Source organism: Anthonomus grandis, chromosome 12, assembly GCF_022605725.1.
Source record: "Anthonomus grandis grandis chromosome 12, icAntGran1.3, whole genome shotgun sequence".
Taxonomy (NCBI): Eukaryota; Metazoa; Arthropoda; class Insecta; order Coleoptera; family Curculionidae; genus Anthonomus; species Anthonomus grandis.
This window is the reverse complement of record NC_065557.1, coordinates 26,991,837-27,019,196: the sequence shown is the minus strand read 5'-3', so window position 1 is coordinate 27,019,196 and position 27,360 is coordinate 26,991,837. Positions and strand designations below refer to the sequence as shown.

Sequence of the window (27,360 nt, the reverse complement as noted above, 5' to 3'; positions counted from 1 at the left end):
GCTAAATGTGTAAATAGAAAACACAGCACTGTCGCCAAACAGATAATGGCTTATAGGCGGATATTTGTATTTGGAGAGTAAATGAAGACCAATTGTTTTACTTTTTAAATTTTACAACTAGTCTACATGAGAGAATTTCATTCACCATGGAAAAAGAACAGTAAGAGTTTGCCATTCTTGAACCTTAAAAAAATTTATGACAAGATCAAATGTTTTACATTACAGATTTGACACTACAGGGTGATATAGATATGAAAGAAAAAAACTTACGTTTTTTGGTAAATTTGAAGCATCCACAGCATTTTTCCTATACACAATGTCAGGGTTGAAAAAACAAAATCATCGTTTGCAAATAATCTTTTATTAATTGGTCACAATTTTTCGATGATGTAACTCTTTTGCACGAGTGATGTACGGCACCCTTGATGTACGGAATCGTTAAAAATCCTGTAGGTTCATTTAGCTGCTGTAGCTCTTTCTTTCTTATTTCTACTGCTTTTCTAATAGTTGCCTTTATTAGTTTGCTTGGATACTCGTAATACTTCTCTATTTCTATTTTTTTATCTTTCTTTCTATTTCTCTGTAGAGGTTAACATTGTTTTTACATATTGTGACTGCCCTCCTATACAAGGTTTTAATGATTCCCACCGTCACCACCACCATCGGGACCACCTTGTCTCTTGCATGGCAAAGGCCGTAATTTCATAATTGGTAAGATATAAAATAATATTCTGTGCAATATAGAGTTCGTGAGAATAATGTTTTTTGTATGTACCTACTTTACATTTTATATTTGTTTACAAATCTGTAATACATTCTGCCTATTATTCCAAGTGGAAATAAGTTATTCTAGGTAATTGGTTTGATGATGCTAAGTTCTTTATTAAACGCTTCACTTGATAAGATAATATTAAGTTGTCTTTAAATTTAATAGAAACTGAAAGGACAAAACTAACAACATAGAGAGTTTTGTCATACTTTGGTGGCATCTGTAGTGCGAGTTTGAGCGAGTTTTACAGAACAGACACACTTTTCCGCCAAAACAAAATATCAGAGTATTGCATAATTGCGACAAGGCCAAAAAGTTGGATTTTTTGAAGGCCATGGTGATTAATAATGCAAGTAAAAGCTCTGACCTTATGTATATTAATGATAGTATTACGGATCAAAATCATTTTATTTCTAACAACATTTAATGGACTAATGCCCATCTTCTGCGACAGTGACTACATCTTGCATAAACAAGATGAACTATCAACGTAAATGATCCAATTCTTCGTAAAAGTGTAATTTACTGTGTATCTTTGACATCATGTACCTTAAACTGGTCATGGATACCATTTCATGCACCTATTTTAAGAATTTTTAATCGTGTATCGTACTTATATACGAACAAAAAAAATGTGACATGTGATACATCATTGAATTTGTAATAAAAAATGGAATCAGATACAGGGTGTACTTTCTTTTCGCGCCATATACAAAAATAAAGTTGATGATGGTTTCTCGAAAACGAAACGTCGGATATAAAATTTAAAAGCACCATCACGTACTACATCAAAAGTGTCAATAGTTTTTTGATATTTTTTAAAATAAAGCCAGGAAAAAATAAAATTGATATTGGCAAATTTCCGTTTTTTCCAAATATCTCAGCAGGCCTCGGAAATTTTCGAAGTTTCTCAACGGCATGTAAATACGCTTCAAAGTGCACAACTTTTTCCTAATTTAACCGAAGCTGTATCTCCAACAGGTACCGAGATCCCCATGCTTAGGATCCTTATCTTGGACACCATGTATGTATATGAGGTAGTATTTTTTTTATTTTGGCCTTAAATTTACCATTTATTATTCGTTTTTAACAAAATTTGGTTAATGGCTTTTTTATATGGCAAATTTTAAAATAAACCTTTTTTTAAATTATGTCATAGAGAGCGCCAAATATACTTGAATGAATAAATTAATGAATGAATAAAATAATAAATGATTAAATACAAAAGATACATTTATTTCCCAGTAAAGGATCGACATGACCTCCATTTGTCTTAATACATTTTAAAATTCGTTTACTGAAAAATCACCGAATCCTAACAAAAATAATTATTCTTCCTGACTAAAAAAAATATCTGATTATATTATTTTTTCTTTTTTAACTTGATATATTTAGGAGAAGTACTTGAGAATAATTAATTTATTTTTTGTTGAAAAATAACACTATAACAACATTATTCATTTAATGCGCCGCGCCATTATGGCCAGCTGATACAGGAACTGTATTTAGAAACCGTATAGTATTCTTATGTTAAAACAATATTAAATTGCAAATATTTCAAAAACTACAAATTCTCGGAAAGATATCTTTATATAAAATTATACTGTTTTAAATGCTTATAATCTATTTCAAATAGGTAGAGAATAATAACCTTATTAAGTATGCAAAAGGGTACAGAGTGGAGGGTCACCCTGTATGCCATTCTTATAGTTTCCATAATAATCCATAAATCATCCACAATGATGCATTTCCTTGCCAGTAGTACCACCCAGGTTTGCCGGGTTTTGGCTTAGTTTATAAGCTTTTTCCATTGCTATCCATCGAAAAAATACTGAAAATGGGCGACAAAGGCGTGCAGGCAGGGTACAACAATATAAATTAAACCAAGTATTATAACTTTATTGAAAGTTAATAAAAAATATAAATAATATTATATCTATATATAAAATCTTCCACAATATATTTATGATAGCGTGATTTGTGAATATTTGCTAAGGCTATTAACTCTTAAGCTAAACTTTTTTTTATCATGTCAGGTTTCAACTTAATATTCGCATCAGTTAGCCAATCCATAATTTCTTCTTTTCTCTAGGATGTAATAAGGGTCTTCTCTATGCGCGGTGAATGGCAGCTAGCGTTGTCCAAGACCACCACCAAATCAACTGGAAAAAATGTTACATTTCTCCAAAATAATCCTCGAGAACATCTGCATTAATTCAAACCTTCTTTTACGATACCGTCTTGACTTTGACCGACCTTCCATATGTACTTGGCAAGCACTGGCTATCTTGCCATATTTAAACAATATATCCTTTGTTAAGCCAGGTTTCAGTGGCGTATTCTTTTTTTCCCTTTATTAATACAAATGTGCTGTAAGTCCATCTCTCGACAAGTCAAATCACCTATAATTTGTCAAAAAGTGGCCTCACCACTTCATTCGTCCCAAAAAAAATTATTAAAATCGATAAAAGCGTTGTTTTTGCCAAAAAAAGTAAAAGTTTGACAAACTGTTAATTAACCGTGAAATTATATAAAAAAGTATTTAAAGTATTGTCGAATTAGGAAGGAGTTATTATATAGCAGGAAATTTGAAAGATAAGTATATTTTGTTTATATTTTTAATTTAATTTTACTTCAAATAAGGTATTTTTTAAAAAAGTAGGTTTTCTTGTTGTTTTTATTGTTTTTTAATTTTAATATTCATTACAAAGTTAGGTAGGATATTGAAAAGAAAAAACGAGCTCAGAGATGAGTAGATTAAATCTCAGCTCCTAGGTATATAAAACAATCTATTATATTAGGCCTCGTCTCCGTAAATAAGATCAATTGTAGTACCTCTATTTCCTGAGTCAGACCACACAATTCAAAGCTAAAAATAAAAAGTTTTGACAACATCGCCTTCTGTCGGTACCCCCGCTGTCCCGTCCGTCGAGCCTCATTCTCGTTTTGTGTGTCAGACCGTTCGCGCGCGCGAGTTATTTCGCCTTTTATTTTTCGGTACCGTGTACAAAATATTTGTGTTTAACCATTAAAAAAAAAAAAAAATGTATAAACGTAAAAGAAGTCATGACAGTGACAGTGATCTAGATCTCAAGGTAAATAATATTGAGAAAACTCTCTCAAAACTGTTAAAACGCGGTAATAAATCCCCACGCTATCGATCCGACGGAAAAAATCATGCACGTGGTTCTCGGAAGTCCCCCTGTTTATCGCCATCAAGCAGCTCGGATTCGGAACGCGCCTTTCGCTCTCTCTCAAGAAGACCGGCGCGGCGTTGCCGCCGCCGCCGTAGAATCATAACATCGGATTCTAGCTCGAGTGGAAGTGAGAAGGAAAATGAACCAGAAGATGGGGACAATATTATCCGTATTGACGATAATAACTCAATGGATTGTAAGTATACTGAATAATTTTGAGTTGTTTGTTTTTTTTCTTTATAACGCTGGTGGGCCAATATTCTTGACACTAAGTGGTTCCTGAATGTTTATTGTTTATGAACACAATAAACATGGGCTAATCTGTTTATGAACACAGAGACGTCCCAAAAATGTAGCCTTAGGGATACGCATATTATGTATTTGGCTTAAACTGTTTATGAACACAGTTTTATTAAATATTTTTATACACTATGTGTTGGCTATCCTTACCTACTATGGTATTGGTTTAAACGGTTTATGAACACTGTTTTCTTCTGGCCAAAATATTTTATTTAGCAAGTGCTAGCTACTACCAAATTTAATACTATGAATATATGGTATTTGGTTTAAACTGTTTATGAACACAGTTATGCTTTAATATTTTTTGAATAAACCCTTTATGTTTTATTCTTACGCCAAGTACTTGATTCTTGGTAAGCAGAGGCTTTAAACTAATAATGGAAATTTTTTTCTGATCAGATGGAACTGACCAGCACCATGAAAATGACAGGGAAATGCCCTCCACAAGTACTAAGAAAAACTTTGACGCATCATTGTTTGGAACCAACGTTGCTAAGAATAAATTGTCTTTCGGTCCTCCTCTACAAGAAGACATGGTTGAAACATGGAAAAGTATAGTGGACAATGGGCTGGACTTAAATGAAAAGTCTGATCTAATAAAGAAGTATGCGACCCCTGAAAATGCTTCGTTCCTTGGAACCCCCAAACTAAATGAGTTTCTGGAAAGAATGCTTTCAGAGTCCGTTAAACAGAGAGATACCCGGTTAATGCAACTGCAGTGCCAAATAGGTTCAGGTATATCGGCTATTGGACAGGCAATTACCTCCATCTTAAATGAAGAGGGGGAGGGGGACAAACCCTATATCAAACCCTTATGTGACGCGGGTCGCCTGCTTACGGATGTTTTCCATATCGAGACATCTGCTCGAAAAGAACTTGCCTGCTATAATCTGGATAAGATAACTAAAGAATCATTATTAGCTGCCCCAACGGACGAATGGCTTTTTGGATGCAATGTCGACAAATGATTAGAAGCTTCCAAACAGCTGGAACGAACAATAAAAACCTTCAAGCCAGCACCTAAACCCAAGGAAACCAAAAGAGCCCCAAGGACTAATTTAAACTTCAGGAGTCTGTCTCAGGACACTCGGGGGGGATACCGAGGCAGGCGACAACAGTACCAATCCAGGACCCTCCTTTATACTCAGACTCGAGACCCTCAACGTTGCAGATCTTACAGAAAAATGGAGCCGATGCAGACAGAGAAACGTCGTCGTTAGATACCAAGGTTAGTGACCCTGCAGGCCGTTTACAATATTTCAATAACTCTTGGCGTAAAATTACGTCGGACAAAATTATTTTGTCACATATCCAACATTTTAAAATTCCTTTTGATAAAAATCCGATACAAAGATGTATACCTAGAGAACCTTATTGGTCCTCCAATGAGTTTAAAGAACTTTCGCAAGAAATAGGTAAATTACTTAAGACGGGTGCTGTAAGTAGGGTTAAGCCGTGTAATAATCAATTTTTATCTAGCATTTTTCTAACCCCTAAGTCTGATGGTTCTAAAAGACTAATAATGAACTTAAAAGGTCCTAATAAATTTGTAAAATGTGATCATTTTAAAATTGAAGACCATAAGACCGTTGTTTGCCTTATGAGCCAAAACTGTTATATGGCCACATTAGATCTTAAAGATGCTTATACTCTTATTCCCGTGGCAAAATGCCATCGAAAATATCTGAGGTTTAAATTTAATAAACAGCTCTACCAATTTAATTGCCTACCTTTTGGGTTGAATTGTGCTCCTTTAGTGTTTACAAAAATTATGAAACCAGTTCTAGGTGTTTTAAGGAGCAAAGGCTGGATATCAGTTTTATTTTTAGATGATTTTCTCTTATTTGGAAAATCATCACTAGAGTGTAAATATAATATTTCTACGACAATATCCCTTCTTGAATCTCTTGGTTTTATTATAAATTACAATAAAAGTTGCATTATTCCCTCAAAGGAATGTAAATATTTGGGGTTTATATACAATTCTAATAATATGACAGTGTCATTACCCAAGGAAAAAAGAAAAAAGATTATCAATTCCGTTAAACAATTTAGGGGGAGGGAAAAATGTAAAATTCGGGAATTTGCTAAATTTATTGGTATATTAACGTCTGCATGTCCAGCAGTTAAGTATGGCTGGCTCTACACGAAAGCATTTGAACGTGAGAAATTTTTAGCTCTCCAAAGTTGTAATGGAAATTACAATTCCCGCATGTCGATTCCTAGCAACTTGTCAAATGATTTTGATTGGTGGTTAACTAACATCCCATTCGCCTTTAATTCTTTGGGGCCAATGAATTATAAAATTGAAATTTTTTCTGATGCCTCCCCCAGCGGTTGGGGAGTATGTTGTAATGGCGAAAAATCCCATGGTTTTTGGTCTCCAACTGAAAAAACTCACCACATTAATTATTTGGAGCTCCTGTCAAGTTTTTTTGGTCTAAAATGTTTTGCATCTCATCTATCTAACGTCAACATTTTATGTCGAATTGATAACACCACGGCCATTGCATTTATCAATAGGATGGGAAGTATTCAGTTTCCCAAACTAAACATTTTGACCAAAGAAATTTGGCAGTGGTGCGAAAGACGAAATATTTATATTTTCGCCTCGTACATAAAATCCAAAGACAATACAATTGCTGACCAAGAATCCCGGAGTCTCGACATTGCCACTGAATATGAATTAAACCAAGATAAATTTCAAGTTATTACATCTTCTTTTGGGCAGCCACAGATCGATCTATTTGCTTCGAGAACTAATGCAAAATGTAAAAAATTTGTATCCTGGGGAGAAGATCCAGAATCTTGGGCAGTGGATGCATTTACTCTAGACGGGGGCCAGTTTTACTTTTACGCCTTTCCTCCATTTTCAGTCATTCTACGTGTCCTTCAAAAAATAATTGACGATAAAGCTGAGGGAGTTGTCGTAGTTCCAAATTGGAATTCACAACCGTGGTATCCGGGTTTTCGCTCCTTACTAGCACAAGATCCTGTCTACTTTAAACCAGATAAAAACCTTCTTTTTTCCATTCATAGAACTCCACACCCGCTCTGGAAAAATCTTTCCCTGGTGGCCGGAGTCTTATCGTGCAAGCACTACAAAATGGAAAAGTCCCGGACATGTCATTAGAGATCTGTACAGCTTCAATATCAAACTCGACAAACAAGCAATATAACGTAGGTTTAAAACTGTGGTGGCAATTTTGTTGTGATAAAAATATAGATGTCTTTGATATTACTGTACCCTTAGTTTTAGAATTTTTAACAATCCGCTTTAACAAAGGGGCATCCTATAGCTCTCTTAATTGCTACCGATCCGCAATATCACAAATAGCCTCACCAGATTTAGCTAATGATTATAGATTAAAAAGATTTTTTAAGGGAGTGTATGGTTTAAGACCCAGTTTACCTAAGTACAACGTTACCTGGGACCCTTCCACTGTTCTTACCTATGTAAAAACTCTTTCTAACGAAAACATTAAATTAGACATTTTAACACAAAAAGTGGCCATATTACTGGCTCTTACAACTGGACAGAGGGTACAAACTTTAGCGAGTATTCAACTAGAGAATTTAGTTATTTCTAAAGACAATATAACAATTAAGATTCCTAAAAGAATAAAAACCTCAGGACCTAACAGATTTCAACCCACATTAGTACTGCCCATTTTCAAACAAGACTTAGAAATATGTGTTTATACAGCTATTTTATGTTATCTTAAGCGAACAAAAAATTTAAGAAACACTTCTTGCAAAAGTCTTTTTATATTACCCAAAAAGCCTCACAAAGATGCGAGTTCTCAATCTATCAGTAGATGGATTAAATGTATGTTAAGCAAAAGTGGTGTGGATATTTCTATGTTTACCGCACACAGCACCAGGCACGCTGCAACTTTTGCAGCTGCCCGTAAAGGTGTTAGTCTCGACACTATTAGGCTGTCAGCAGGCTGGACCGAAAAGTCCAGTACTTTTGCAAACTTTTATCAACGACCGTTACTTTCTAAAAATACTTTTGCAAATGACGTTTTGTCTTGTTAATATTATATATTAAGTATGTTCTTTTTTGGTCTGTTTTTGTACTTACACTAATTAGGTATTTAAATTAGTGATAGTAATTGCTATTTAGTTATTCTGTGTTTTTCGCTTTTTCTACCTAATATATAAGTTGTAAAAGCATAATATTGTTGCATTTTTGCTTTAAACATCTACAATTGATCTTATTTACGGAGACGAGGCCTAATATAATTAAAAAATTAAATGAACTTACCTGAAGTGAACTTCAATTTTAATTATATTAGGCCTCGTCGAAGTAAATAAGGGCCCACCCAGATCCCGATAAAAAATCCCATATGTTTATGCAACAATATGGCTTTGAAGAAATGAGGCTCGACGGACGGGACAGCGGGGGTACCGACAGAAGGCGATGTTGTCAAAACTTTTTATTTTTAGCTTTGAATTGTGTGGTCTGACTCAGGAAATAGAGGTACTACAATTGATCTTATTTACTTCGACGAGGCCTAATATAATTAAAATTGAAGTTCACTTCAGGTAAGTTCATTTAATTTTTTAATTATACCTCAAGTAAATTATAGTATTTAAAACTACTTTCTAAAAGTAAATAAAAATAGTATAAAAAAGAACGTTTATAAGTATGCCAAAAAACTTTTTACCTAGATATATACCTACACAGATCACATTACAACTAGCAATAAATCTAAAGCTAGGTTAGGTTAACAATATTCACCTTAGATCGAAATAAACACTAATTTAGATTTTACAAAAATCACAAACTTTGCTAACGTGTAACTGTCACTTTTAATTTTTTTTATTAAATCTCTATGGCTACTGTCATTTTATTATTCAAACAATGAATTATTGGTTTTGCTCTTAAAATGTTCGAACTTGCCTAAATTTGGTTAAATTAATAATATCGCTATAACTTTTTAGGTTTAAGCTATTAGTGTCACTAAACTTTTTTATTCAGAAAATAATTTCCTTTTGATTTATGTAAAAATATACAGATTTCATTCAACAAAAGTACACTTTTTATATTTTCTTTCACTATTTTCATGAGCAGAAAAAATCCTACTACTTTACTGGACCCTGTATCTTATACATGATTAACAATGATACCAATAGTGCCGACTTAATCGGAGGCACACTATATAAAAGAGCAGTCCAGAGAAAGTTAGCTGAATGTTAAGAAGTTTCTTTTTTTGTTATGTAATGAATTCGTCAAATAGGCTTTTAATTCTAATAATTGTTTACGGATATATTTCTGTGAAAATGGACAATATATCTTTTTGCCGCTCTGACATTTTCTTGACAATTGTAATACAGCATTACTATCAGCAGTTTTTCATCCAACGCATATTCATTTAAAAAAAAACTAATATGAAATGTATTAATAGGTCAACATTTCAATCATATGTTAAATTAAAATAATAACTTTTCACTCTCTGACAGTGGAAAGCTATTAGAACATAGTTTCGTTGGAGTGAATATCTCCATTTCATTATTATTTTTATTGTATCCTATAGGGTTTAAGCAAACACTAATATATTTATAATTTCGCTACGAAGTATTTATATTTTGTGTCTTTGTTACCTGCCTTTATTTAAGATTAGTTGATTATGTATATTAAAAAATCACAATACGTATTTAAAATATTACATGCATACAGGCTTCAAAAGGATCATTATAATATTCTGTCATTTATTAAGTAAACTTACGGATTTATACAGTTTGATTTGTGATTTATGCCCGAGGTACGTTAACGTAAATAGAAAATGAGACATACAATTTTTCTGAAGATTTTCGGCAATGGACTTTTCTTACGCGTCTAAATTACGCTAATTTATTAAATGGAATGTTGATATATCTTCCTTTCATAAATGCCATGACTGTTCTAATAAACTGGCTGCGATTATATCTTTTGTAGTTTCGCGTAAGTATCTTAATTAATCTCTTGACTTGTTTAACCCAATTTTATATTCTATGGCATTATTGTCTTAATTTATATCATGCAATAAGCGTTTAAATTATTGAATAGTCATTCAAACATATACGAAAACAAATTGTATGAGAATAGAGCTTGTTAGCTAAATTTAGATATTAAACAAACAGCATGTGTGCTTTTATAGCGCTTGCATTGGATCCTAGTTCATGTCTTATTAATCTAAACGAAATTCTTTGATTAATCCATACGTAGTGTTAATAAATAATGTTCGAATATAAAGAATTACTGCAATAAAACGACGAAATTAACATATGATAGATTTAATTGGATATATAGGAGACATAAATACAATGTCACAGAAATACAACAAAAAAATTGTCTTATCTTTACAGTTTGCACATCTCATAAAGGATATTATTAACTAAAAAAATGAAATTATACCAATAATAGCAAAAATAAAGACAATTTCCCAATATTGTCAAATAAAACATATAATAAAGCGAACAATCACAAACTAAAAAAACAATAAACATTTAAAGACCTTACCTTTTTTAATACTATTTTTAAGTGGCGTGCCAATTGTACTAAGCCACTGTTGGAGAAATGTCTAAGTATGAACTAACATTGGTTGCAATAAAATATAAACAATAATTTTTCTAGTAAATGATATCAATAGAACGTATAATTATTTCATAATTTTTTCAGTGTAAAATAGACAAAATCAATGCTAATATTTCCAATATGTATCGTTTTAAAATAGTTTTACATAAAATTCACTTTTGTGGTCTATTAATTTTAATGCTAAGATCATCACAATTACTTATAATAAATTATAAAGGAAAACACAAAATAAATGTTTACATTATACATCAGGTGACTAAGATAAAATAATGATTTATTTCCCGTAGGTAAACCATTAAAAACCCTTAAATATTTTAACAATCTGTTTTATGCTTTTAACTTTACCAACAGTTTTTAAATTTAAATAATATAAATGCTGCACTGACTAATGTATCGGCTGTCCATCTCACTAAGAGTCGCTTTTGGCTAAATCTCAGAAATTAATAGTCATAAGGAACTTGAAAATATTTTCAAGATCCTTGAATGGCCGCTTAAGGGAGCAATTTCTATGGCGAATAAGAAGATGGCATTTTTACAAAATATTTCTCAGGTAAGATGGCAACTTAAGTATTTTATAGTGTCTAATGATCTACAATATTCTTAACGATGCCAAACGTTGACATTTCAAGCGGAATACCCTTTATATGTTGTCATAATATGGCAATTATTTTATGAATCTTTTTTTCCCAATATTTTTTCATATCTAACAGTTTTCAAATTAACAATTATATATTCCATTATTTTTCCAGCATTCCTACAATTATAAATTTTTTAATCTATCTTGTATTAATCTATTCGTGAAGATGCTAAAAATTCTTCCACTTAAAGCGCACGCATCTCAAGAGTCTCGGTTTGTAAGGATTGCTTAAAATTTGCGATTTTACCGCTAAATAAATGCGAAAATTTAAGATAATTTTTTTTTAATGGAACTCGGAAGATTTAGCAAGAAATTAGAACAGATTCTCCCTCAGACGGCCAAAAGAGATACTCTTTGATACGGGCTTAACGACCCCGAGGTTCCAACGTATTCCAACATTGTCACCAAAAATCGGAACTCCCTAACAAGGATCCTCTTCATAAAAACCCTACCCCAAGAAACTCCCAATCATCCACCCCTTTCCCCATCCTCTCATATCCCAACGCCACAAACTCCTTCACTTTCCCCTCCTTCATTTTCCAATTACTAAAAAAAAAATCCACCAAAACAATAAAAATTCCTCTTCCCAAGAAAACAAAGAGACCTTCGCAGTCTTCCTCTAGTTTCCATTGTCGATCTCGCTCCTCTTCTTCATAAAGAGAATCTTCCTCGAAGACAAATACTCAAAAACTTTACTTCATCACTAAACTCCTCCATGTCCAATCATGAGGTATGGCAGAATATTAGTAAAATGAAATGCACCCTTCTAGGTCTATCCCGGGTTTGCTTATAAATGGTTCACGGATTACAGATAAAACTCTCTTAAGTCAAGAATTTGCTAAATATTACAAATTACATTCATCAGATACATGCTATAATACTAGTGTGATACAATATAAAACAAAAAGTGAAAATACACAAATTGACTTTTCTATTCAGAATTTATTACCATACAACCTTCTATTCTCTATAGAAGTACTAAGAAAATCCGTAAAGGCAGCTAGAAATTCGGCACCTGGATCAGATGGAATTCTAATTTCTATGATTTCTAATCTACCAAATTCCTGGAAGCTATCCTAAAATTGTTTAATTTTATTTGGAAGGAAAATACTTTTCCAAATAGCTGGAGACGTGCTACTTTAGTACCGATTCATAAACTTGAAAAAGCTAAAAACGAGATAGATAGCTACAGATACATATATATATATATATATATATATATATATATATATATATATATATATATATATATATATATATATATATATATACTATATATACTATATCTACTGTATATATTATACAAGACTAGAAAGAATGGCTAACAGTCGTCTTGCCTGGTTATTGGAAGCAAAGGACGTGCTGATGCAAGATCAGTACGGTTTTCGTCAACAGATCTATAATAGACCACCTGGCAGGTTTTGAGATGGATATTCAGGCCTCCTTGGCAGAAAGGAAACACCTGTTGGCTTGTTCTCTAGACATCAGTAAAGCATATGACAACACTTGGAAGCACAACATTCTTTTACAACTGAAGAAGTTAGATATTGTAGGTAATCTTTTTTATTGAAAACTTTTTGACGCCTCGTTTTGCTAGAGTACTTCTTCAGAATTGCTTTACAAATACCTTTGAAGTACAACATTCTTCACCCTATTTATGAACTCTTTGACAAAATTTATTTAGATTACATACAGAGTTTTTGCAGATGATATTTTGATTTACCTCTCGTTTGCTGTAGCTAGGACCAGTGAAAGGGTTATTCAAATATGTCTAAACAATTTGCATAAATGGTCAATACAACAGGACGGAGGTTTTCTCCTTAAAAATACTCTATAATACACAAATACAAAAGAAGAAATTGCCCAAAACTAAAAAATTTCCATATTGAAAACATTAACATTCCTATAAAAATATTGAATTCCTAGGCTTGATTTTTGATGATAAACTGAATTGGAAACAACATTTTAATTAAAAGAAGAACAGCCCAAGATCTCAATATTCTTCGTGCCCTATCTAATACCTCCTGGAGCTCAGAATATACCATTTTAATGTAGATCTATAAGTCAATAATTCTTCCTAAATTGGACTATGGCAACTTTATTTATGATTCTGCCAGACCGTCTTTTTATATCCGATACAAAACTAAGCACTAGACTATCAACTAAGGCTTTTGGAACATCACCGATTCAAAGACGAAAGACGATTTTTCCTCTTAAAGTACGCATTATGACTAAGATAAAGGCCCTTCCTAATAGATTATAAAATAATTCCAACTTCATAAGCCCTTCAAAACAACAGAAATTCTAAAGGTATATACAATAGAATTCTAGATGCGCTTGAAGAACTCGATATAAATCTTCCTTCTTTCGAACCAATAAGAACAAACAACTTTCCTCCTTGGTTATCGTCCCTTTTAAATATAAACACTGAATTGACATGAAACATATTTAATGAAAATAATGTCTGCCTATCAATAATTAGAGCTAGATTTAATAATATAATACACGAACATTTCCAATCACCGTTCCAGATCTATACAGACGGCTCTAAAACCTCAGCAGGTGTAGGAGCAGCGGTGTATTTAAAAGAATTCTTTCTAATGTTTAAATTGAACCCAATTTCATCTGTTTTCTGCGCTTAACTCCTGGCCATTAAGGAAGGGATCAGATATGCAGCTCAAAATATAAATCAGGATATTTTTTTTATTATAGCTCCTTACAATCAATTAAACATAAGTCATCCAATAGCCTTATTCATCAAATTCTAGATCTTCTTACTACTGCAATAAAACAAAACAAAAATTTTTCATTTTTATAAATGATCCTCAGCCATGTAGGAATTAAGGGGAACGAAAAAGTGGATTGTCTTGCGAAACACGCCGTAACTAAGGGCAAGCCAGTCAATAATTTACATAGCAAAGCTGAAATTAAAAATTATCTTACAGACATCTTTGATAATCCAGATAAAAAAAAACTGGGATTTAGTAAGAAACGGCAACAAATTGTATGAAACAAAACCAATTTTTAAAAATTCATTTCACTCCCCACACCTTACTAAAAGAGAAAATACCATTTGGAAAATGCTTCCTATAGGTCATACATACTTAACCCACTCACATTTAAAAAAAAAAGATCCCCCGCCCAGATGTAATTTTTGTAATGTAATTCTAACAGTTAAACATTTTCTATCAGAATGTAATTACTTAAAGAATAATAGAATAATAGACTGAAATGTAACCTCTGGCAATCATAGCGTAAACATAAAACCAATTTTAGAAAAAGATACAAACATCATTCAGTTTGTGAACTACCAAATATATATGATAAAATATTTAAAAAAAGAGAATAATACAAACAATTTATCCTTACACGATATGAGAAAAATATGTCAATAAATTAAATTAATGGCGCCAAATAGTTTCGTTCCTGACGCGTCCATCATACCAAAAATCAATCAATCAAATGGAACAGATTCAAACATTTTTTTAATGAGACTTCATTTTCTGAGTTAATGAGTTCATTTGATTTCGATTACCCAAATCGAACTCAAATAGGACTAGCCTTCCTCCATCACTTTGGTTTAGCATATAAAACGAAATGGTTTGCAATTTGTCTTCCTTCATCTCTTTTCTTTTCCTTCATAAAAGTTGTGGTCTATAGTGGCCTCGCTAGGAATTTGGAAATAACTTCCAGCAACCTCTTTAATAATACTTTTGTTTCGCCGGCCATAAGACTATTATATTCCGAGACAGTCGAAAGCCATTCTTAGTGGGACACTCGCTACAAAAAAATAATTAATTTAAGCATTACATTTTTGTTAATTTCTAGCCTAGATACAACTATGATTATTACACGAAAAGACATATTTAACCAGAGATTATTTTATTTCCATTTTATAAATGCAATACTCTAAAAGCTAAAACACTAACAATAATTGCTTTGGCAAACTAATAAATAAAATAAATTGATAACAGTTGATTATTAAGTATCACAAAAATAATTTTTTATTAAACTATTATGTTACTGTTGACGCACATTTTAAAATTGTGTTATTTGAAAATTAACAATATATATATATACAGGATCAGGAAATGCTAGCAAAGTGGCAAATTGTGCATAATTGATGCGAAGGCGCATGTCGGGGCAGATATTAAAAAAACATGTTTTGTCATATTTTCACTATAGTGCTTAAAATATGCGTTGAATCAAACAAACTTAGGTTATTAACACCTCGAATACTATTATTATTTTTTAAAAAATTTTAAATCCCAAAAATAATTAAAAGCTCTTATCCTAACTCTTTTAAAACTATAATAATGATAAATTACATGATGTAAAAAACACATTTTTAGGAAGCAACTATATATGCCATAATACCTTTTTCAAAAATTCTACTTTAATTTATTCTATTATTAAACTTTAAATTAAAAATGTGCATCTTCTATCTGCTATCATTACCTAATACTGTTTATATATTTAAGTTACGATAAAGACTACAAACGTTATATTTAAAAGTTAAAGCGCACTTTCATTTTCTTATAACAAAATAGTATAGTAATAGGCTATGCAGAGATGAATATATAGAAGGCTGCATCTACAGAGCATTTAACGGTATCCCTGAAAAACAAAAGTTTTAGATTTCTTTTATAAATACGACGTCTGGCTATTAAAAAACAAGAGTGCTCATTAACGAGTTTTAATTTCAAAATTATTCTACAATCAAATATTCGCTCCCATTCAATGTGGAAAGTACTTGTCACCACACACTGTTCCATGCACTTTTTCCATCGGTCAAAGCTGGGAAAAAATGCTGGAAGTTTTCTTTTGTAAGAATGCCTCGAGAGGCTAAATAACGCTTCACAGATAGCACGTTACGGGCAGGTGCATTGTCCTGATGCAAGATCTATGGCTTGTTTTTCCCACATTTCTGGCCGTTTCATATAATGTCAATTATTAGATTTGGTTTACCGTTTGATCTTCTAGAATTTATTAACCCATGATGATGCCGTTGATGTCTAAAAAAACGATTAGCATGGCTTTAAATTTTGACATACTTTTTTTTATTTTTGGGAATGCAGCAGTTTTTTAGTGCAGGGATTGCCGCTTGGTTTTAACGTTGTATTAGAATATTTAGGTTTCATCGCAAGTGATGATGTTTTCCAACAGTTGAGGCTCTTCATCAGAGCCTTAATTTAATCTTTTGACAGTCTAACGTCAAATTTTATTTACTTAATAAAGTCGTCGTCGTAAAATTTAATAAAGCACGTTTTTTTCGTCACGCATTGTTATTGGTACTAAAAAACACGTTCGTTTCTAATTGTTAGATTTCCTAGATACAATCTAGAATTTCTACGCGCTCAGTTTCGTGATCTAATAGCCATAGGTGTTCTTACAATTTATTGTAATAGCTCTAAGGAAAATAAAACCTAATATTTAATATATAATATAAACCCAATATTTAATATGAACTTTTCTTTTAATAAGGTTTTTTGAATTTCCTCTTAAAATAATTTTTATCATTAGGTGTTAAGGGAAGATGGTATATTACATATCAAGGGATGAAATACAGTGATTTTAACAAGTTATGTTTTCAACAAGTTCACATAAAACATTAATTGTTGCATCAAGTTGTTAGTAATTTTATAATGGGCTACTATTAAATGCACCCAGTTTCTCAAGAAATAAATATGTTATTACGAATGCACTATTAAGCATTCTGGGCTCACAAATTAAAAGGTTAGAAATTACTCTTGTGGTTTTAAACCAAAGGTGATCGTGTATAATTCTTTTCGGGTCGTAAAATTACGGAAAACATTAAAGCTTTTAGCTACATCAATATTGAATTGATAAATCAATATTGAAATATATCTATTTAAATGTAAATCTGATTTTTTTTTAAGTTTTATCAAAACACTGCATAATGTGTAAAAACTTATTTGCTTATCAATTAACTATGGTCTTTATGCAAATTACATTCTGAAACTTGCCAGTCATGCCTTATATTTCTTCGAGTTCTTTAACTGAAATCCCCATTGAAGCGATTCTATATTGTTGCCCTTCTGTGTCTGTGGTAAATCCCAACATTTGTAATTTTTTATTGACGTGACTTATTCTTTTATCGCTTGTCTCTAATTGTTAATAATAAGTCATCACTTCTAAACTCTTCTTAAAAGTTTTTACTTTCTATTTATTGGAGTTCTGTTAATATTGCTATATGAGGTTAAGGTGGAATACCTTTATTTAATTTACATTTATGATACCCACCATTCTATATCCTCCGTGTTTTCAAAATCTAGGACATCTATTCCTTCTACGTCATTTCATTTTGTTTTCTCCTGTTCCATCGTTAATTTAATTATCTCCCCATTTTTCAAAATACTTGGTTTTTCTTTATGCCATAAATCATAGGACGTTTTATAATTTGACTTACTAGGTCGTGGATTCAAATTAAAATCATTTATTACCGATAACAAAAATATATAAAGTCTGGAAATTTAATTAACATTATTTATATTTTTATGGAGTTTTGGTTGGAACATTTTTTCAAAAAAGCATGCGTACCGCTGTAAAAAAAATTAATAATTGATTTTTTCAAAAAAATTTTTATGGTGCACTATTGATTTTTGAAAGAAATGTTTCTAATAAAATGTATAAGCCCCAATAAGTGCTATCCTTTGCAAAATAATTTTACAACTTATAATCCTTTTCAACTTAATAATTTAGGTCTTTCTATATAAGCGTTTCCTTAAAAATGATTTTCCTATTTTCCCAATTTTCTAGAAATCTAAGTTAAAGTGGCTTTTTACCCTAACGTCAATAGTAAAGGTGTTTAAAAAAAAAACAAGTTGTGGCAAATAGTTTTTCGAATGCGATATTCCTTTCCATTTAATATTTTACTATATAGATATTCCTGTGTCCAAACCGTCGATGCTCAGAGTCACTGAAGTGCTCAAAAAAAACATCTAATCGGCAGTCGAAAGCTTATACAAGTCCGGCGACCTTGCGCTCGCCAACACGTTCTCACGTAGAGCGATTTTATACCCATTTTGATCGAATTGTACATTATGCCCCACTTCCTCTCTTTTTCTTCGAACACATTCTACATTATCTCGCGCAGCACATATTTTTAATTATTCGCTCCTGCATCAGTCGCATGTTTAATAAGTCTATAATCTAGGACTATATCCCTACTATAATAGATTACTATATAGCCCTTCTTCCGCTAACCTTATAACGCCCTTTCTGCTACCGTCAAATTAGGTATAGATCCTTTGTAATTATCCATTTGACTCGAACCTCCCGAGTCTACGTACCAAGAAGTAGAATCCCTTTTTCTATTATTTAAGATATTATTGACCTGCATTGACTTCATGCATTCAACTTTCAGTGACTTCATTGTCCTTTTTCTTTATGAACGTTATAAACTTAAGGCAATCCAATTTAAAATGTTCTTTCCTGTTAAAAAATAATACTGCTTTACTCATAGAACACTTCCCAGCAAAATCCCTGCCGGAAACCTGTCTGGTAATATGGACCCAAAATAAACTAATTTGGTCTTCTACATTACCATTCGGCTCTAGCGATAGCAAATTCGTTTTAGTAGAAAAACCATGAATAAACTAGATTTCCGTTAATATTCTTTTTGTACTTCCTTTGTATTACATACGTATTGCTCACTTCTGATGAGAATGGACACTTAGTTGACAATGCGGTATAATTTTGATCCTTCCAGGAACTGTTTCGATTATCGTCTTATGGTAACTTGGTCGAAAGTACTTCCCACACATCAGCATTATTACCAACATATTATATACATATTTTATTAAATAGCTTCATGACTGACATGACGGGTGTCTGTGACCTATAAACAAACAATGTAAAGTGAATTATTAATCGAAACAAATGACTGAAACTATTATAAAGAAAATAAGATGTGTATCCTACGTTATAAACTTAAGTCGGCGTACTCAATGACGACTGGAAAAAAATTAAGTTATTTAGTAAAGGGTTCCGAACAAAGTTCGCGAGGAGCGAGGAGCCGCTCGCAGCGAGCGGTATGTTGTGGATTTTGAGGAGGAACACACAGAGATTCTTAATTGGTTCGTGGACGTCATTTTGGGAGGATTGTGTATTCGCTTGTGCAACGCTGCAATAAAACAACATTATGAGCACATAAGATGAAAAGGTTTTGGCACTAACCGACAACTAACGTCAAAACCTCTTTGAATGTAATCCTACATATGGTTTCATCATAATTTCAGTCATAGAAAACATTAAATCTATAAGAACAATATAAGGAATCTTCCAGACCCGATATTTATTCTTTAGGAAGTACTTAATTTTTTCTTCTGATCATCGTATTTAGACTATAATTGCTCATTTTATTAGTGGTTCAAGCCACTGTCTGAAATTCATCCTTGGGTGCCAATGTTTACATATAAAAAATTATAGTCGGCATTTACTAAAGCAATTAATGCAATGCTGAAACTTATTTGATGACAGGTTAATTATTACTATTTCTTTACAGGTCTTAACCTCTAGTTATATAATATTATTCCGCTGGTCAAGGCAACCACCGTGCAAGGAAATAAAACCAGACGAGAGATTACACATGCTTAAGAAAGTTTTTCGCATATTAAAGTTTTTTCCTGAAAATTTTTTTCGGCAAGAACATTGCGTATTAAGAGCAATATGTGATTTAATTTTTGAAAAGCTTAAAACTTTTAACAACGATGCAGTAAATTGATACCATCGTCTTGATACAGCAAGACATATTACGAGTAACTTTTCATGCTAACCAATGGTATTATGGGTCTGTAAAACAATGTGGTAATTTACATTAATCGCCTATATACCGGTAAGTCATTTTCCTTTCAAATCGTCATATTCAATTCAAAACTATAATAGCTGCCAATAGAAAGCCACTGAATCCTCTGGAACTGTGACAACATCATCTCCCTTTGTCCGTTCCTTATTTTAAAACATAAATTTCTCCCTCTCCGACTCATAATCAGTTCAACAAGACTCGTATCGGTCCTCTCTCGGAACTCAAAATCCAAATTCACAATACTTTGATATATAATATTTTGTGTATTAGTGTTAAAGTGTTAATATTAAGTTATTATAATATAACAACAATGGGGAAGAAATATGTTAATTCTTAAACCTGCCCAATCCTATACACAGGTCATACACTAAGACGATCATAAGCTTCTCTTTTTCTAGAATGAAGTGGGGATATAACTGCCTTAAAAAGATATGGGTAAAAAATTTCATTCTGTTAATGTCAATACGAGTGCCAGCACATCATCGACTATTGTACACGAGACGTCCAAGAATGACATCAATTTGGGTAATAATACTATCCCAACTTAATTTTTTTTAAATTGTTCCAATATTGTTCCATAAAAAATGTTTATTATTAATTAATTAAGGGTGGCTTATAGCAAAATAGGGGTATCCGGGGTTTAGAATTGCCTCCAGCTAGCTAAGCTAGCTAGGGTAGCAAAGCAGCCACCTGCTTTGCTACCCTCGTGCTACCCTCAAAATCTTGCCTTAATATGGCCCTGAATGTGGCTGCGAACCGAAAGCAGGAAATATTATTATAGTTTTTATTGAGTACTTTTAATATTTATTACATGGACTCGGTGGACTCCGTTTTGACCTGTCTAAAAGTAACAGCTGAGTAATTTACCGGTTAATTAAACCTAGTTTACAGTGAAAAATAGTATCTATAGACCAATTTACTTATGCCAAGTTTCAAAAATTTTTTTTGACCCGTTCAAAAAATAAATGGGGGGGGGACTTCAAAGAAAAGCACTGTATATGCAATAAATTATTCAATGAGTATTAACGATGGCGAAAATAATGTGTGTGGCTTTTGTTTTACTCTTCTAAATGGTTATATTATTCTGTGATACATGTGGTCCTTGTTCTCGCCTTGGTTGATTACTAGACGGCCATGGGGCCCACCTGGCGTGTCTCAGGAAAGACAGTGTCTTCTGCGGTGGTTGGACAAAGTGATTCAGCCAGCACTGACGGGGCTCAGACCATCAAATTCCACCAAGTCTTTCACAATATCGGTGATGAAAATTATATCGAATGGGAAGAGAATCATGCCGCTATTAAACTAATAGATGAGGAAGCCCAAATGGTAGTTACAAGGGGGAAGATAGAAAAAGAAAAAGAAGAAAGGCCTAAAAACGAAACTACATGTGAGAAACCGAACTGAGGAATTTCTGAGGTAAGCAAAATTTTTTTATTAAAATTTCACTTTAAAAAGTTGGATGTCTTTATAAACTTTAAATTAAAATAAATGCAAATATTTAATGGGTTATAAGAAAAATTATAAGAATAAGTTGACCATGTGCCATGTGCAACTTACCTAAGTTGAAATGTGACCTTTTTTTGGAATTTTTATGACAAAATAGTCTGTTTCTTGAAAACTGTCCTCGGCAAAACTTTAATTTAACTCACAAAAAAAAAATCAGACCTAGATAGGGTGTTTACTTTGTAAATCCAGTTGAAGTCTTCAACTCTCAGCTGAAAAATGACCCATTAACCCAAATCTGTCGAAATGGTTCCCCTCCAGATTATACCATTATTAAGTCATCTGTCATCCTTGGAATCTTACTGAAAATATAGAAAATTCTTGCATGATTTAAGTAGTACTGTAAGTATATACCAATTTAGCCACAATAAAACTTAAAGAGGTCTTGAGAAGAAAATAAATATTTGAGTTTGACAGTTACTTTGTTTACAATTGTATTGAAATGAAGATTCACTACACTTTACCTACAATGAAATTATGTGAAAAGAAAGAGCAACAAATTTTGCTCAACTGACTATTGCAGACAATACACATAATAGAGTCTCATTCTAATTTTCAGATCGACATTGGCCAAGGCAACCGAAAGAAAATTATACATATATTTGCCATTTAAATACATTTGCAATAAATATGGTTATTTTTTAAACTGATCAAAATTTTATAATTATTGGAACCTATACAATTAGAGTTAATTTTTCTATAGAGATTACCCTTTCTTATAAGCCCAAACCCTGTTTGCTTTCTACTTTTATAACCACTAATCTAAGACTTTGATAAATGAAAGAAGCTTTATTAAATTATATTAAAATATTTCAAATTTGAATACATTGAGATAAAAGTGTTAGCTCACAAGAAAAAAATGTAACAATATTACTATAAATATTTATAACGAAAACATAGCAAAATGAAAATATGTTATGATAATTTACTTCTTTGTTGTAATAAATATTTTAACTAATGAAAATTCTAATTACAGAAAGATTAGAATTTCTATGCGGGTTATAGTGTGAATGCAAATGTCACGAAATTATTTCACCTTTTAATTTTATTTAAAAAACTGATATTTTATTTAAATTATGTGCAGATCTTTTGGAAACCCTGTATAAAGATCGTAGAAAAAGTATAGTATTCTACTTACATGTAATAAGTTACTACTTACTAGTATGTACGTATTATATAATATAGTATTATTTAGTCACTTACTTGTAGATAATGTTAAAATAGAATACCTTAATTAATACTTACCATTACGTATTTTTTTGAAACATCGATAAGTGCCTCACAAACCTCTAGATTAGTTTTGCTAATGACGTTTAGATATACGAAATAAATACTGCAGTCTTGGAAAAAAATCGATATTCCCTTTTTAAATCTTTGGACTAATTAAATTAATTACTAAATTAATTTGTCCGTTGGACTCAATGAACGTAAATTTTTCTAGTGGCCTTATGTAACGGTTGCAATTCGTATAAAAAATTTATAAAAATATATACGCTCCATTTTGTTATTATCATCAAAATGATATTAAAAAATATACCTATCTTATCCATTTCTAATGATGATGATTTAATAGGGTTTCTCTATCCGGTAACTGCCTAACTTTCATACTACCATCCGCTCCACATGAAAATAATCTCGAATGAGAGTCAATCTGTATTTGGGTAACACCTTGACCAATATTCTTGAAGAAACTTCCTCGAGCATGTTCTGCTGGCAAAGAAAGCAACACGTTAGGCACTGCTACGCCCCAAATCTGAAATTAAAAAATAATACATAAAAATATTATGAAAAAACCACTGTGGAAAATGGAAAAGTATAATAAGAAAAAGACATGCTCCGATTACTTAAGGTATCGTTAGATCTAGAATTACAACAGTATCAACAACGCCTTTATATCACTCAAGCCCTAAAATATTTGAAATACATTTTAATCAACTTTTTTAAATTCTAAAATAAACATAAATTATCTTACTGTATTATCATATATATACTTATATGTCTTTAATTCTATGAAAAATTTATTAGAAAAAATCAAAATAAACTCTAAGGTTTTTCGACCTATATCCTTGTTGATATAAACTTTTCGATATAAGTAAGTAGAGTTAAATCATAATATTTTTGCGTAAGGAGGGCCTGGTTTATCCAAGCAGCATTAATTAGCGGACATCCTGTAAAAAACAGTTCGTGGAAATGGCTTAACGGTTGGTTAATCCATTTCCACGAACCTTGTATTAGGTTATTCGATTATACACCTGAAAAACTTATTTTTTATATTTTTTAAGTTCAATATCTTTTTATTATCGATATACCCATCTGGTATGTCATGATTGTTTTATTTCAATGTGTTGGCTTTTAATTAAAGTGATGTAGTTTGTTACTTCACTTTCAGGAAGTAAATATATAATTTGCTTTATTATCAAAAAATTTTTTAGAAATTTTGTAGACAAAGTTATTAAAATAATAAAAACACGCAAAAAACAGAATACAGAATATAAATCTTTGAACAACAAAATAAAAACTGTACGCAGCAATATACAGGGTGTCTCACGACGAATAGACGCGATCGATATCTCGGAAACTAATTTTTCAAAAATTTTGAAAATTTGGCAACATGGCACAGTCAATGGGGGCTACACAACTAAAATATTTTGACAGTTGTGACATTTCCGGTTATACCGGAAGTAGGTGTCAACTTCGTTATTTTAAATGGAACAGCCTGTATATTTTTACATTTTTGGCTTTTACGTGAAATTCTAAGTATATTTTGTGTATAATGTCCTATACCTAAGTGTAACCGTTTTTGACATATTTTTAATTTCATGTGAAAAACTATGTTTATAAGCCCTAACATAATTACCGATTACTCCCTTTTAGTAGCCTTTATTTATTGGTTAGTTTTGGTTTTATTTTAAAGGAAGGACCACTTTAAAAGACTATTTTAATATTTGGCTAAAAAAAAGATACAGGGGGGTCAAAAACTAGCATTAAAAATTAAAATTAAAAAATCATTAAAAGTCAATTTTTTTTTATATGGAAACCCCCTATTTTTATAATTTTTTCATAAAGATAATTAAAAATAAAGTTATGTTTGTATAAGGTTATCTAGTCCAAAAATTGATAGTTTCCGAAATATTGGCAGTTTAAATTTGGTCTAATATTAAAAGCCGTATAGTAACACGGCTCAAGGATTGTTGATTAGTTGGGCATAACGGTTGTCATAGTGTCAAAAACGGTTACACTTAGGTATAGGACATAATACACAAAATATACTTAGAATTTCACGTAAAAGCCAAAAATGTAAAAATATACAGGATGTTCCATTTAAAATAACGAAGTTGACACCTACTTCCGGTATAACCGGAAACGTCACAACTGTCAAAATATTTTAGTTGTGTAGCCCCCATCAACTGTGCCATGTTGCCAAATTTTCAAAATTTTTGAAAAATTAGTTTCCGAGATATCGATCGCGTCTATTCGTCGTGAGACACCCTGTATAATTATAATAGACGCACCCAGTCAGATGTTAATGAGGCAGTTAAAACCTTTTATGACAAAATCCATGAAATTTTTTGTCTAGCTTTTCCTCGTTTTCGACCCTCTAATAGTAAATACTCATATCCTGTGTGGTACACTCATGAAATTAGGAAATTATTAAAATTAAAGTCTAGGCTACATAGGAGATGGCTTCATACAAGGTGCTCTGCTGCTTATGAGGATTTTAGAGCTGCTAGCAGGGTAGTAAAAACAAAAATGGATCTTGCTTATTACGAGTATATATCCAGGACTGAGTCAGCTATTCGGAGTGATCCAAAGCAATTCTGGAGGTTCATTCACCTTAAACGAAACAACTCTCGCATTCCAGGTTCTATGAGCTATAAAGATACCACTGTTGTGGGTCCTAAAAGTATTGTAAATGCTTTTTCTGATTTTTTCAGGAGTGTTTATGTTGAGTCCTCTATTGCTCAGACCAAAGAATCTGATACATATGGGTCAGACAACATTTTGGTCCAATCTTTTGTTGAGGCAGATGTAAGAAAAGCTGTACAGAAGTTAAAAAACAAAGAAACTGCGGGTCCTGACCAAATACCTTCATTTCTTTTGCGTGACTGTGCATCGGCCCTGGCTGTACCACTCTTACAAATCTTCAACTTATCACTCAAGACCAATACATTTCCGGAAGAGTGGAAAAAGGCTAAAATATATCCAGTGTTTAAGAGTGGTGACCGCGGCAGAATAAAGAACTACAGACCGGTGTCAATTCTCTCTAATTTTTCGAAGGCCTTTGAGATATGTGTGCACGATAAATTGTCTCCTCAAATTAAGCACATAATTACAGAAAAGCAGCATGGTTTCTTTCAGAAAAGATCTACTGTCACTAATATGGCTTGTTTCTTGGAAACAGCATATCTAGCTATAAATCAGAAAAGCCAGTTGGATGTGCTGTACACAGACTTCTCGGAGGCTTTTGATCGGCTGGATCACGGTTTGCTGGCACGGAAGCTGGCTTTGGCTGGATTTCATCCTTGTCTGGTGGAGTTCTTCATCTCATATCTGACTGGCAGGCGTCAGTATGTTGAATTTAATGGTTTTGGGTCTGAGTATTACGTGGCTTCGAGTGGTGCGCCCCAAGGCAGCAACCTCGCCCCAATGCTGTTCGATCTATTTATTAATGATTTAGTTGATTGTATGGAGAGTTTCTGTCTTTTATTCGCTGATGATTTGAAGTTGTTTCGTATTATTCGTACTATGCTGGACTGCCTGAAGCTGCAAGAGGACATGAATAGGGTCTTTGAATGGTGTGAAAGAAATAAACTACCCCTAAACTGTGACAAATGTAAAAAAATTACAATTTCCATTCTTCATGAAGAGATTTTATACCCATATATATTGAGTGGTTCTCAGTTGCTAGACTGTTCTTCAGTGAAAGATTTGGGCATTGAAGTAGATAAGAGGCTCACATTCAACCAGCATGTAGCACAGGTCACTGGTTCAGCCTTAAAATCCCTCGGGTTTATAGTAAGGTCCACTTCTCAATTTAAAAATATATCCAGCTTGACTGTATTGTACAATTCATTAGTAGTCTAAATTAATGTATGGCTCTATGTTGTGGTTCCCCATCAATGATGTTCATGTTAACAGACTGGAGTATGTACAGCGCAGATTCTTAAAGTTACTTTCTGTTAAGTTAAATGGAGTATATCCAGTAAGAGGTGTGGAACAGGAGTACCTGCTGAATAGATTCAACTATTTGTCACTAAAGCAAAATACTATTCTCTCTAGTCAGATATTTTTATATAAACTTTGCAATAATAAAATTGATTGTTCTGAGCTCTTAGAGAGGCTACCTCTATTTGTTCCTCCTGCCAATCCAAGGAGGCACCATATATTTTATCCCTCTCTTAACTTAACAAATCTGTCCAGCAAAGCTCCACTGTGCCGTGCTTGTACATGGTATAATCAGATGAATGCTATAGATGTCGACGTCTTTAGCAGCACTGAATATGTTTTTAAAAAAAGGATGTGTTCCTCTCTTAATTTGAATGA

At 32.3% G+C, this 27,360-nt stretch overlaps 3 protein-coding genes and 1 long non-coding RNA gene across 7 annotated transcripts in view; 2 read left to right on the top strand and 2 right to left on the bottom strand.

Moving 5' to 3' along the window:
• Nucleotides 1-2,643: 2,643 nt before the first annotated feature.
• On the bottom strand, nucleotides 2,644-3,822 carry LOC126743263 (uncharacterized). Its single transcript, XR_007662826.1, has 3 exons — nucleotides 3,605-3,822; nucleotides 2,992-3,171; nucleotides 2,644-2,931 (listed from the first exon to the last, which is right to left on the bottom strand). It is a non-coding gene; the product is annotated as an uncharacterized LOC126743263 (long non-coding RNA).
• On the top strand, nucleotides 3,814-7,436 carry LOC126743261 (uncharacterized). The gene is made up of 3 exons (XM_050450263.1): nucleotides 3,814-4,162; nucleotides 4,666-5,494; nucleotides 7,306-7,436. The coding sequence occupies exons 1-2, from the start codon at nucleotides 3,814-3,816 to the stop codon at nucleotides 5,232-5,234; spliced, it is 918 nt and encodes a 305-aa protein (XP_050306220.1). The 3' UTR covers nucleotides 5,235-5,494; nucleotides 7,306-7,436.
• On the top strand, nucleotides 6,260-8,307 carry LOC126742834 (uncharacterized). Its single transcript, XM_050449639.1, has 2 exons — nucleotides 6,260-7,261; nucleotides 7,306-8,307. The coding sequence occupies exons 1-2, from the start codon at nucleotides 6,260-6,262 to the stop codon at nucleotides 8,305-8,307; spliced, it is 2,004 nt and encodes a 667-aa protein (XP_050305596.1).
• Nucleotides 8,308-10,532: 2,225 nt separating this feature from the next.
• Nucleotides 10,533-27,360, bottom strand: part of LOC126743430 (dmX-like protein 2) — a 141,821-nt gene continuing 124,993 nt past the window's right edge. For all 4 annotated transcript variants that reach the window (XM_050450528.1, XM_050450529.1, XM_050450530.1 and 1 more), the window contains 2 exons: nucleotides 23,354-23,569; nucleotides 10,533-16,103 (listed from right to left, as the gene is read on the bottom strand). In XM_050450528.1, the coding sequence (XP_050306485.1) occupies nucleotides 23,369-23,569 (201 nt within the window). In that variant the 3' untranslated portion in view covers nucleotides 10,533-16,103; nucleotides 23,354-23,368. The remainder of the gene's footprint in view (nucleotides 16,104-23,353; nucleotides 23,570-27,360) is intronic.

What these genes read in the sequence shown, in the direction of transcription:
- LOC126743261 (XM_050450263.1), top strand. Translation starts at nt 3,814, where the DNA reads ATGTATAAACGTAAAAGAAGTCATGACAGTGACAGTGATCTAGATCTC. An exon ending in CGATAATAACTCAATGGATT is followed by an intron (nt 4,163 to 4,665) that starts GTAAGTATACTG and finishes TTTTCTGATCAG; the next exon opens with ATGGAACTGACCAGCACCAT.
- LOC126742834 (XM_050449639.1), top strand. Translation starts at nt 6,260, where the DNA reads ATGACAGTGTCATTACCCAAGGAAAAAAGAAAAAAGATTATCAATTCC. An exon ending in CCTTACTAGCACAAGATCCT is followed by an intron (nt 7,262 to 7,305) that starts GTCTACTTTAAA and finishes TTCCATTCATAG; the next exon opens with AACTCCACACCCGCTCTGGA.